The sequence below is a fragment of the Numida meleagris genome, chromosome 1 (assembly GCF_002078875.1).
Source record: "Numida meleagris isolate 19003 breed g44 Domestic line chromosome 1, NumMel1.0, whole genome shotgun sequence".
NCBI lineage: Eukaryota > Metazoa > Chordata > Aves > Galliformes > Numididae > Numida > Numida meleagris.
Window position 1 is genome coordinate 59,437,090 of NC_034409.1, and position 13,924 is coordinate 59,451,013.

The window sequence follows — 13,924 nt, forward strand, 5'->3', positions numbered from 1 at the left end:
TCGGATGTCAGCGCGGTTTCACTCGCGCCGCGCCCGCCGCTCTTCTCCCGTCCGCTCCGGACCCGTCCAATCCGCACCGCTCCCCGCGGGAGACTGTGCGGGTCCGGCGCGGAGCCGCCCCGCTTCAGCCATGGCTTAGTGGCCAGCCGGCCCGGAAAATGAGTTTCCCCGCGGAGGACGGCGTGGGCAGCCTCTGCCACAAAGCGCTTCAGATCATCTCCGAGCTGTGCCTGGGCGGGCAGGTGGAACGGGAGAAGTGCGCCGGCATATTCCCACTGGAGACCGCCCGACAGGGCATCGGCGGCACAGGTACCGCTACTAGCCCCGGTCTCGCCGCTCCCGTCCCGCAGCCGCCGCGTGGGCGGCCGGAGAACGCAACTTTTTCCTTTGCCTTCCCTGCGTGCCGAGGGGGCGGACGGCGGCGGGGAGGGGGCAGGCACGCAGCCCGCTGTAAAATGCTCTCAACCCGGAGGCTCCGCGTCCGGAGCGCAGCGAGGGAAGAGCCGCCGGGCCCCTCGCACCTGGGGTGGGCTCACCGCCGTGGGGACGGGTGCGGGAGTGGGGAGCACAGAGAGGAACCGAAGGGGGTGAGATCCTCTCCGACGTGCGAGCCCCGCGGTGAGCTGGAGCCACGCCGCCGCCGCTCACCCTCTGCCCCCGGCGGCTCCGTTTCCCCCAGGTTTTCCCGGCGATGGGGCAAGGGCTGTGCTCGCCGCTGCTGTCACGGGTGGGACGCGTCACGCGTGAGCTGGCCGCCGAGCTCCGCGCCCCGTGCGCTGAGAGTCGGGAGAGCGCGGTGCGGGATAGCCGTATCCACCCGGGAAGGGCTTAGGAGGCTGAGGGAGAGCTCTGCCCGCCGGTAGGGTGCTGTACGGTCAGGGCAGAACGCCGGTCCAGGACTTGCCCGGGAAATGGGGGGGGAGAGAGGGGGTACTTCGGGTTAATTTAATTGTTCCGAAACCAGAACAAAATGTCGGGATTGAAACCGGCCAGGACTTCAACTCCTAGCGTTGTTTGGTCATTGATTTTTGGGCTGTGTGGATCTTCTGGAAGCAGCTTCGCTCTTTTGCTTTTCTCCATACAGTACACTCCGGAGCCATTGTTGGCCATCATGTGTATTTTGCTGACAGGGCTTGCAAATAAGTCCAAGTTCTTTATTTCTGTCAGAAGTGATTAGTAACCTATTCCATCAGTGCATAAATGGACCAGGACAGCTTGCATTGTGGCCAACAAATATCGAGCGTACAGTGCAAATTGAATAAATGAACACCAAGTCATGAAAGGCAGCAGGTACTGAGCATGTGCCCCAGCCACGCTGTTGCTACACAGCAGCTGTTGATATTTTATTTTTTTCTTCTAGTGCCCACAGATTTTTCTGCTAATTCCTCTCCCCCCCCAGAAAGCCAATTGCTGCTGCCTTCCTTAGAGAGGAGCAATTCTTCTTTCAGGCTCCAGTACCTGTGTGTTCCTCCCAGGGTTTTGTGCTTGTATTTGCAGCTGTTGATGTCTGCAGGGCTCTGGGGCCAACCTGTCAGGGCAGTAGAGTGTGGGGGGTAGCATGGTTCCGCCAGCACGGATCATGGGTTTGCTGTGCTTTGGGAATGCAAACTGCCGAGTACAATCCAGTCATACACTCTGTGAGTTGTCTTCGTCCAAATCATAGAACGTTGCCTGAAACAGCCTCATGAATCCTGGAAAACTGGGCTCTGAAAAGGTTAGCTTCTCTTTCTGATTTGTAGAGAATACTGCACGGGGAGTCAGTATTAGGTGTCATGTAGTAAGAAAGTGAATATGTGTATAAATAGATGGGATAATGCTTTTGAAAGAGTTGTCTACATTTTTGAACAATTATCTCTGTTTCTTCAAAGTCAGCAATCTACTTAATGTTTTACATTTGAAAACCCTACATAACTTACAATTGATAGATTGCAAACTTATCGATGATTAACAGATAAGGGGCTTGAACCACTGGGTGCCACATCTCAACTTGAATTCCTAAATCCCACTTTTTCCTCCGTAGAAGGAAAGCAGTAAAGGTGTCAATTTTATTGGCATATGCGTTAAATTAAATGTTGTCTCATTAATTAATAACAATGCTAGCAATCACATTTTAACACTTTGTGACTCCAGAGGAAGAGCAGATGCACTGTTGTTGATAACTGACAGTATTTTTGTATGTAAACACTTGAGTAGACAAGATGTAAATATTACTCACTTGACTTTTCTCAAGGTGAAAGGTTGTCAATAGAGTGTTTATGTTGAGAGAAATATGGTCATCATGCCACAGAAGGGTTTCTCTTCTGCTCTTCAAATGTTCATAGAGTACCTTTCCAACACTGTGGGTGAAGTTAGTGCTGTCCACAGTGCTGAGCATCCACAGGTGCAGTTTGTTAATGGTAGAAACCAAAAAGTGTTCTCTATTCTGAGAATGAAGTCATAAATGTGTTGTCTTGAAACGCTGGTGTCTGGAACCGCAGCAGTTGTTGTGAGAGCCTATAGCCAGTAGACATATCCTCCTGTAGCTTAGTAAATTCTGCACAGTTCTGGTGTCATGCAGCAGTAGCTGTATGGTAAAGAGGAGCACAGGCTGATTTAGCTCTATTTTGCTTTAGCCTTTCCAGCAACATGATGTGGAAAGCCCATCCACAGTGTATGCCCACTTTAGTTATTTGTGGTCTGGGGCTATGTGCAGCACATTGGGCATTAGCCCCTGCAGCAAGCACTGAGGCGTGCACTGAAGGAACTACTGTAGTCAGAGTAAGAAGATACTTGAGCAGTGAGAAGGAGTTCTGGAGGCTGTGAGAGGGTAATTACAGAATAATGGCTTATTATACCATGTTATTGTAGAATCACAACAAAAAATTCAATGAAAATCCAAAAAGCAAATAGTGTGGAAGGCAGCATAAAAAGAGATGCAAAAAGAAAATATAGTGGTTGTCTATACAGGAGTTGTATATTTTCCCTTTGTGTTCATTCAGTTTTCTTCATCTCAAAAAAGAAGTTACCTAAAAGTGTCACAAATGTAGTATAAGTGAGAATCACTGATGAGATTCCAGTGCAGAAAAGATGGCTAAAAGGTGAGGAGACCTATATTTGGAAAGGAAAGAATACCACAGAAACATTTCAGAAAGCAGAAGAGTGGATAGTAAAGAGGAAAGCAACCCTTTTCTATTTAATACAAACGTACAGAGGTGTTCTGAAACTTAGAACATTAAAATAAGTACCTAGAACTGCTGTGATCTGGTTGTGTTGGTGAGTGTGATCATTGCTTTCTGTTCAGCTGAATAAAGCAGCTGAACTTCTCAGAGGAATCACAACCACAGCCCAGGCTCAGAGCAAAATATGAGACAGCATTGACTTTGTGACCCAACAAGTTTCGCTGGCAAGTGGAGAGGTTGGGAACTGCTTTATTGTTGTTATTGTTTTGACAGTGTAGGTGTCTAGAAGCATAGCAAGGGTAACAGAATCAAACATGAATGAAGAAGAAGGAACCAGAGACGCAGTCAGAGCAAAGAAGATAGAGGAGGGTGTTGCTTTGGAAAGGCAGGATACAAAAGGTTTAATGCTAACAAAAATAATAATAATAATAATAACCTCCAAGTGTTTGACTCCCTATATTCTTAGAGAAATAAGAGTTTGGACATTCTTTGCAGAAAAACAGGACTACATCAATTCTTCAAAATTTTTTTCTCTTAGTGACAACAACAAAACCTTAGGACCCTCAATTACTGCTCACTGCTTGGGTCAAGAAAGGGTAATCATATTTAGTGTAATGGATAATTGATCTACGGAACTCAAAGAATCTTATGGAGAGCAATCATTTTGTAAATTTCCCAGAGCTTTGGACAATTAGTGAAGATACAACATCTGCTGTTATATTTTCTACCCTGGTAATTACAAGGACTATTAATTATCTTGTCCCAAGGGGAATACTCAAGAAAAAAAGATTAGGAAGCTATTTACATTTATGGTGCCTTTATATAGTTAGATGACTGTGTGAGTTTTCTTCAGAAGAGTATAATGTTTTTTGGCAAAATGCTGAATTAGAGGTTTATTTTTACACCTGTCGTTCCAACAGATTTGGGCAAACATATTTGTCAAGTAATGGGAAGTGTTCGGGTGGAAAATATATGGGAACTAGATGTGCAGGATTGCACCCAACAAAATTTAATGCAAATTATTTTCTAGAAATGTCCAAAATTCATATGTGCAGCTTGGTTTTATCTGTGCTTATACTCAGGTTGTGTGAGCAATAAGGAACTCTAGTTCATTTTCTTGCGAGTTAAGCATCTCTCCTCATTGTAAGGAGCCAAGCACATCAAAATCCCTGTTGGGAGCATTTCTGAAAGTTAAGGCAGTTACAAGAACTGTACTGAGAGGATAGGCATCCTGCTCTGGGGACATGTTTAAAACTCACTGCCATGCCATATCCTTTGAAAATGCTGGCCACTTACTGCCGTCTTTGCTTTGCTAGGCCTGCAGTCCTGCAAACTCAAGAATCTCATTATCAGTTCTCATGGGAAAACAATGTTTTTAACGGAGCTGGGAAGCCAGTTGTTTCCCTGCCAGGAGGTCATATTTTAGCCTGCTAGAGGGTGGCTGGAGAGTTCTAGGGGGTGATGTTTGCTCTTGCTCATTTGCTTGTCAGGCAGTGAATTTCTTTTAAGTTGACCATGCAAAAAGCATCAGCTTATACAGGTCTGTTTGTTATTCATCTAAATATTCTACTCACAATTATTTTATGTTTATTATCATTATTATTTACTTTAACCTAACAAGCTTCTAACCCTATCCCTGATTGAGCGTTACTACAGAAGTATAGAAGGAATAAGAAAACACTGCACACAACACAACATAGGCTGCAAGTATACTTGAAGAGAACATATTTTTTCATAAGAAAGTAACAGTTATTTGAAACAATTGAGCATTCTGTTGCAGAGAAAAGTGATAAAATTAAATGATAAACTGAAAAGACAGATGAAATTATTTGTGATGTTGTTACTCATCACCTGGTCAGAGCAAAGCTATTATCAGAGAGAAATATGGTTTGGGGAAAAAAGTAAAAAGTGCGGGGTTACTGAAAACTCTATTTGCTGAAATTATTGTTAACGAGCTGTGAAGAAAAAAACCAAAACAAAACAAAAACCAGAAAAGCTGGTAATTCAGCAGTGTAAAGGTGTAACAGAGGGGTAAACATGCCACAGAAACCAGATTTCTTTACAGTAAATGTGAAGGCAGTCATAACAGTGCAGAAGCCTTTAACATGCAGGCAGCAGTTACGTGCAGTAAAAGCATTTTATAAAAGAATCTTCCTCCACCCATGTTTTGCAAAGAAATGAAAAATACAGGAACGGTTACATCAAAGAGGATAGTGAGGTATTCTTGCAGATGTTTTCCAACCTTAATGATTCTATGTTTACAGAGACATACTTGCAAATGTGAGAGCAGCATGGGACCAAACCCAAAGCTGTGTTTTTGTTTAATGGAAGGTAAATGGGAAGTGTGGGCTGTGCAGAAATGGGAGTTTACCTCCTTTTGAAATTAAGTGAGAGCTAACAAGTAGGAAAGCAGGTAAGCAGGCAAGCCAGAAAAAGCTTTCGAAATGCAGGAAAACAGTTTACATTTGCTATTTTAGAGTTGAGAAGCCAGTGTTCAGTCCAACGTTTTTAGCTTCCTACAGTGCAGACAAAACACAATGACCCAGCCAGGCAAAGAGAGAGCAATCTTTTCTCATTATATACAACATGTACCAATATTCATTTATACACACTGCTTTGATAAATTCCTTCTAATTTCTGTAAAACCAAAGGTGATGCAGGCTAGGAGAAGGTTAACAAGCTTCTGGCAAATACCCTGTATCTACTATACATGACATAATCTAAAGGCCCATACATGGGATCTGAAGTGGTGGAAGAGGATGTTCCATTAGTGGTTGGACAGACAGAGGTTATCAGATGCATTGATAAATACTGTAACTTAGATAAAATGATTTTGTTTTTTACTAATTTTATGTGTGGTAAAGATGTAGTATGTCACAGTGATATCTTAGTTCACTGGATTCCCTTACCGGTAAGAAATATGCTACTCTTGAGTTCTGTTAGCACAAAGAAGCGATATACCAGGCAGGAGATGGCAATGGCTGTTTTGAACAAGTTCAGACATCAGACTGAATTAACAGCATAGGTGGGAACACATTCACAATAGGGCTAGAGTAAAAAGATTTGAGGAAGATCTTCAAAGTATGTTTTGCTGTGGGAACAGCAGAGGAGACCACATGTAGACTTTCAAGCTGAAGGTTATTTTTGTAGTTTGAAAGGTAAGTCAGGTGTTGTGACCAAGTGAGGTTAAGAGAGAAAGTACAAGAGACTATACCTGCTGCTGTCTGAGGCATGCTAAGGTATTATATCCCCATCCTTGGAGATTTACCTGACAGAGAGATATTTGTGGAAGATTTGCTGATGCCAAGTAAAAATGACAGCAACTTTTGATGTTTTTCAAATTCCGCCCAAAAAACTGAACAACAGAAGTTCTGGGTTTGGCCAACTAGTTCATATGCATGGGGATAAAGGAGATTTATTGTACCTAAATGGTTTGTAATTGACAAAACTCCTGCATCCCTCAAATTCTAGAAAATCAGAGATGTATTAATTAATCTGTATGAGCTGACTGCTGATATTCCAGACTACAGAGCTCCCTTCGGAGTAGTTCTTATGGAGATAGCAGAGTTGCTTATGGATGATTAACAATAGGAATAAAAAAAGTAGTTAAATAGATTTGAAAAAAAGTTATTGGATGTTGAACTTTAAATATTTAAGAGATCCAAGATCATCTATACACCAAGAGAGAGGTCAAAAGAGAATGCAACTCCTTCTTTCCCAGAAATTCCTTTCCTTCGGTTGCTTTGCTGCCAAAAGTACGTTCATTTCACCCTAGTCTGTGCACATAGTGCATCTCCTGCCTGCCAGGGGCACTTGCAGCACTCTTCTAAATCCAGAGCAAGGTTGCTGGGCTCTGTAACAGTCCTGAAGTAGGAGCCTAGGGTACAGCTTTGTACTGCAGGCTTGTCCCTGTCCTCTAGCCCCAGCAGGAGCAATGTGACTATACACACTTCTGTATACCTCCTGCCATGTGGTGTGATGTGATGTGCAGGAGAGACCACATAATATGATTTCACACAACTGTAAGTGACTGGTCCCTCCTTGCCCTGCCTGCCACTTATGCATATGGGCAGCTACATTACCACGCTGGGTCATCTCCTCTGTATACATATAATAAGGGCTGAGGAGTATCTTTTTCCCAAGCTAAGCCTCAAGGGCCACATGCTCTCAGAGCACTGACTGTAATGGAAATGAATTTAATTTGCTTTGGATGTGGAAGTCTGCCAGTATGCATGTTTGAGAATAGATTCATGTGCAGAACTTTTCTGAGGCAAGTTAAAAGCAATAAATTGTTGGAAACCATAAAACAGAAACCCTGGTTCAAAATGTTGCCTAGCATCCAGAAAGAAGATGCGGATGTTTCTGTAGACTTGCCTAATATGAAACACTGTCAAGAAGCCTCTTCTGCTGGATGTCTCTCCAAGAGTATTTATAAAAAATGCAGAAAGATTTTGAGGTAAATATAGTTCAAGCGTTTCCAAAGTAGACATGCCTTTCTCAGATGAGAAGTATTAAATTGCCTGATAGCGCCCATCTTCAAAGAGTCATTTTAAATAGGAAAGCATGAAGAAACAGGGCACTTTCTTTTAGTCAGGAAATTTTATCACAACTATGAAGATGACATTAAGGAGAAGTCAGTAAAGAAAAATCACCATGAGTGAAATGTCAACTTCAGTGTAATCAGTGGAAGATTTCCCACTGATCAGAAGGAGCTTTGTGAGAAAGGGTTTTTCCTCATGTTCCTAGGATTACTCAGCATGTGAACAGGAATGGCAAAACCATAATGCAGCATGCCCAGATAGGTATTCAGAAATATTTCTATTCTGTGCAAATGTATAGAATTGAAGACAAGTTGCAATTATCACTTTGGAAAACGAGTTGTCAAAAACCTGCCTGTGGCTGAAAATGATTTTTTTCTTCCTTCATAGCAGAGAGGGGTGAGAATATTGTTTACAATGTTGACAGTTAACATTGTCCCAGACGAGTGAGTGTATCCCCTTCTGTTTCTAAAAACTTAAGGCAATCTTTGAACTCATCACCATCTAAAGAATACTTACATAACTAAAGTGTAACCCTAGCCTAAAGGTACATCCATCCTTTGGTACTCATTTTCCTCTCTATCCAGATTTTCTTGAAGGGTATGTGAAGAAACTCCTGCTCTACAGAACCATCTCTTAGTGTTTTTTATTCTTAAATTCCTATGAAAGGGAAATACATGAGACATATCCAGTATAACATGTACAGTGTGGAGGAAGCTCCATTTGTCTGCTGTTCTACAAATGATTCTAGTCTTCTCATAACAGCAAATCTTGCATAATAATTGCTCAATAGAGTGGCTTTCAAAAGTGAGGAAATCAAACAATATGATTTTTGCATTAATTGATATGGCATACTGATTGTTTTCTAGCAATTATGGCAGTAAATGTAATGAAATAAATGCAGCTTTTATTGTAATGAATTTTTTTTTTGGTCCAATTCCTTTGCAATTACTGTATTTCATTATTTTGTTTAAGTATTTGTTGCACTATCAAGTGCAATATGTGAGACTGTTTAGCAAACTATTAAAATAGCAGACATGGAGACTATAATTTGTATGATTCTTCCCAGAATTAACTCCCAAATATTTTCACTACTCTTAAGATGTTTCATGCTGTGTTTTAGGGCTATCAAACTTACTTTTTCTGTAAAGATTTTGAGAATGGATTAGTTTAATGGAAATAAAGAAAGAAAAATGTAGAGGAAGTTGAAGAACTGGAGTAGGTGTTGAAAAGAAACACCAAGTTATTTGAAGACTTGAAAAATGTCTTGCAGTGAAAAACTTAAGGTTGTCTAGAAAGACTTTGATAGAATCTTTTTCAACTGATAGTGTCTTCATCAAATTGAAACTGATGGATGTTTGTATTTCTGGTTTTGAAATAATTTCATCTGTTACACCATTTTCTGAATGAGTAATTGTAACTTTTCAGTTCTGAAAGCCTTCAACTCAAAATGTAAGCTAATTGTGCTAATAACACCTACACTGAGCTGGAAATATTGCAAATGACCCCGAATTGAATTTATTTTTGGTTTTCTTTTTTTGTTGTTTTCTGAGATACCATCAACCTTTTGCAAGAGTTTTACATTTTGTCAGACTTTGAGAATGGAAAAATATTTTGTCTTGCTTAATTGAAAATTCAGCTGGTTTGATTTATCAAAAAAGTTCCTTCAGTGGGGCATCCTTCTGTATTCAAATATAGAATTCATCTATGACCATTTTCTGGCACTGAGGCCAACTGACGTGCCACAGCCTCTGTCCATCATCTACTGAAATAGAGGGACCAACCACATCCAAGTGCCTATGATGAGTGATTGTTGACCTTCTCTAATGACCCGTGTCCAGGAATTGGCTGGGAGACTTAAAATGGTTAAAAACATTCCAGGGACTGGTGTTGGTAACTGAGTTTCAAGCTCTGGGTTTGTTCCTGGCACTTCTAGCTTATTTGTGTTTTGCATAGACATGTCTTAAGAGGCATATCGTATCTTTTAATCTCTCATACAAAGATGTGAAATAATCAATGACTATAATTTAGAACTACAAAAATACAAATCAGAAATACAAATTTGCAACAAAGTGATTAATCACTGAACCAAGCTGTAAACTCCACCAGCATCTTTTAATGCCTTCTCTTGCCGTCAAGATTAGACACTGCTGCAGAACATGCACAAGCCCATTACAAATTATGAGGCTCAGAAAAGATAGCAGGGTAAACAGTAGATCGAACCAAATAGCCTAATAACCCCTATTGGGGATTCATTCACTAGAAAAATTGTATGCAGAAGTATTGCTTGCTTCTTGCATCACATTGCTATTAGGTATAATTATGCATCCATTCATTTTATGGGAGCATCTTAAATCGAAATTTGCCATATGAATTTCTCATTAAGCTGACATGAATATTCCAAGGGCTACATTTTGACATTTAACTGCAGGCAGAAAAAGGTGCCCAGGCCTGTCAAAAATGTTTGTGGAAGCATACATCTGTTCAAGGCAGGGAAGCAGTTAGTGCTAAACTCTTCAAATGTAGAGGCACATCCCCTGCCAGTTCTTCCATGAAGCTGGCCAGGACATATATGAAGTAAAGTTGAGCTGAAGCATGTCTCCAGACTATAAACACCTATTTACATTGACTATTCTCATCCGTTTTCATGTTGAATGGGCCTTAAGGTCATTATTTGTTACTGAAAGTTGTATTTGGAGATTAAACATTAATAAAGAAAACCTTCTCAAATTATCTTTTGGAAACTTCCAGAAGGACTTGTGATCTGCAAACTGTTTCATGGAGCCAACACACACCTAGAGGACAATTTTTTTTATCCTGTGATCTTTTAGAAAAAAATATGCTCATACCCTGGTTGCACTTTTCCACTGGTTCAGTTTAGTAGCCTGTAGCCTTCAGCTATAGATAAAAGTATTAGCTGTTAAACTGTCAAACCTTGTTGTAACAAGCAGCAGCCACTGCTTGAGGGGCATTTGAGTAGGGCTTATTGATTTTTTAAAAAGCATTCAAAAGCCTCTTTTCAAAAGGAAAGCGCTATTTAGTTATATTTTATAAGATTACATGATACTGGAAAAATCAAAGTGAAACGTGTCACATAGAATAAAAGTCTTAATTAAGCCCCAATTGGCATTTCTGGTGATCCACCATCTCCTAAAATACAAGTCTGTTTGTAGAATTTAGTCAGTACTAAATCTGTTTTCTTTATTTTGGCAGTGTTACTGGATATGCTAATCCACCATGGCAGTGAAAGTCAAGTGCCGGGCAGCAGGGGTAGCTAAGTGTATGGTATGGTCTTCATACAACCAAGGGCACTGAATAGTGTAGTATGAAGGCAACTTCATGTCGTGGTCTGACAGTGCTTGAGATTTAACCCCTGCAACCTACTGTTTATGGCAGACTGTATCTAGTTCCTGTTTATCCTATTTTAACATGCCTATGAATCAGTTAGCATGCAAAGTCAAAAGTTTGACAAGTCCTGAGAAATTTCTCTATCAGCCTGGGTGTTTTTAACTGACCTGTCTTCATAGATGCTTACACAAAATGTTGACTGCTGTTTAATTTTTTTCAGCAAGATGTATTCCCAAGCAAACACCATGTGATTACTGTGGTTAGGTGGATTTGGGACTGTTTGGGTAGTCCCTTACTTCCTGATAAGTCTGACTGTCTGTATGTGGCTGGTGGTTTCAGTACTGCCCTTGAGCTTGCACAATGATGAAACAAGAATTTGGAAAAGAGATAGTGGAGAGTGATAACATTTTAAAGGCATAGGCTTAGATATCAAAAAGAAAAAAATATCAAATAAGGCTTCAAAACTCAACATGGGATAACGATTGCAATGCTTCTATCTTCTCACCTGTTTCATATTCTTTTCTCTCCATGTTTGTCTGTCATGATGATCTCTGTTTCTAATTCCTTGCAGACATCTCAGTCAGTTTGTTAGCAGTAGTCGTCAGCTTCTGCGGGCTTGCCTTGCTGGTGGTCTCGCTTTTTGTCTTTTGGAAGTTGTGCTGGCCCTGCTGGAGAAGCAAACCTCTCACTTCCAATGCCAGTAATGTCCCTCAGAGCACCTCCAGTGCTCCTACGGAGGTTTTGGAGACCGGTGAGAAAAAGGAAGTTAAAGAAAATGGGAAACCTACAACAAAGGTACTTGAAGCTGCATTGAAAATTAGCCACACTTCACCTGATATACCAGCAGAGGTCCAGAATGCACTGAAGGAACATCTGATCAGACACGCACGCATGCAGAGACAGATCACAGAGCCCACGTCATCATCAAGGTAAGGGATGCTTGCATCTGTGGCACGTTTCCTGGGAAAAGGTACAGCCATAGCATTCCACTGAAAATTTCCAAGATCCTATGTTACTTGTGAGTTCTTAGCGGTTATAGGAGTAACAGCAGTTGTGTGAAGGTAAAGCCTCTGCCTCATGAACAGAATATTCCAAAAAAGATGGCAGACTTTCAGCTACCTCACTGTTTGATGAAGATCAAATCTGTCTTCTACTGCTTTGTAAATACATATGTGCTTACATATATGTATTTACAACATTTCCATTTTTGGTTTTGTGTGTGGGAAAATCTATCTAAGCGTGATTTTTTTTGAAGTACTGCAAGTCTATCTTTTCACAGATGTATTTTTGTAGACATAGCAGTTGCTTTTACAGATGAATTTTTTCCTCTTCATTAAATAAAAGACAGATTTGTTTTTGATGGCACATTTCTTCATGACATGTTTGCCACTTCTAAAGGAATTAAAAACCCAGTCTAAGAATGCAGCCCTTACAGACTGATTTCAAAGTGATACAGATTCTATATTGATTTTAGAACACATGTCAAAAAAGTACTGTTGCAGCAATGGTTTCTTTTGTATTAAACTAAAGGACAGAAACTTTGATTTTGTCACAGATACTGAGTTATTCTGAAAAGTACTGAAGAAGAGATGTGCAGTGATCTGTAGTATCAAACAGGATTTTCTTCAAATGCTGTCAGCAAATTTAATGCATGAGGAACAGGCAGTGAACTAAAAAGATCGTTTCCTGCATAAAAATAAATAATTAATTTTATTATTATCTTTTTAAAGAATGTTTTCTTAACACAAAATGGGAAAATGAAGGTTAAAAGAGGCGCTTGAAGTATTGCATAACACTGTAAGAGTAGAGATGCTGTATAGGAAGTGGCTTTCACTCAGCAGACCTTTTGCTAAATGGATGCATGCTACCAAAACAGAACAAACAAAAAAGCAAAAGCCAAAAAATAATAATGATAAAAAAAAATCCACCCCATTTTCATTGAGGCACAAGATTGTAGAAGAAATGATTTACATTTAGTGGATATGTATTTTGCTGACTTTCTTAGAGTCCCTAGGACAGGTTTTTTGCCAGCTTAGTGCATTCACTGAGCTGGTGAACGTAGAAGTGGTTTCTTTTCCTGCTTTTCCAACAACGGGGAACAGCCAACAGGCAGCCAAAAATTAGAGCACTTCAGCCAAGGGAGGTCTAGCTGACTCCAGCAACTGAACCATCTCCTGAATGATAAGACTGTGTAGCTGCCTTTAAGCCACATTGCCCTGGTTGTGCCTGATGCCAGCTACTGTATCCACCTGCTGAGATGGGGAGCATAGTATCCACGCTGCTCTGAAGAACCTTTCCAAAATACTGGGAAGGGAGCTTTGATATTGTGGCTGCTATAAGAAGGAAAGGCAGAGGGACAAAAAATGATACAACTTAGCATGACAAGGATCTTAATGCAACTGCTATCTGCAGCTGCTATGCTGCTATCTATCTAATTGGGTATTAATTGGAAGAGTTTTATCCATTATGTGCCAGCAGGTAAATCTGTAGGTGATCAGACTATCTGACTTCCTGAACGGACAGAAGAAATAGCTGGCTGGCAAATAGGCTTGAAAACTCTCTGTGGCAACACAGGGGAAGAAAGAAGTTCCAAGGATGTAATCCAGAGCTACTTTAAGCTGTCAAAATATACCCACAGACCTCCAGAGTGATTTGGACTGGGATCTAAACACATAAAATAAAATTGAAACCCAGGACACTTTTACAAAAGTAAAGTCTGTGATCAGTCCTGCTCTTTCTGTACATACTGTAGGGAAGCTTTTTTCTATTTGCCCTGTCTAAATTATCAGTTTTAAATCTTTCCTGGAGAGACAGTTCATTTCCCTTGAGTTGCCCTTCTTGTCCCAGCTTAAGCAATTAATAGAGGGTGTTCGGACCAGT

The 13,924-nt window shown here is 40.8% G+C and overlaps 1 protein-coding gene across 1 annotated transcript in view; it reads left to right on the forward strand.

Moving 5' to 3' along the window:
* The window catches only part of SYT10 (synaptotagmin 10), a 35,339-nt gene continuing 21,422 nt past the window's right edge, over positions 8-13,924 (forward strand). Inside the window, exons 1-2 of the mRNA XM_021388763.1 lie at positions 8-309; positions 11,616-11,973. Of these exons, the coding sequence (XP_021244438.1) occupies positions 159-309; positions 11,616-11,973 (509 nt within the window). The 5' untranslated portion in view covers positions 8-158. The remainder of the gene's footprint in view (positions 310-11,615; positions 11,974-13,924) is intronic.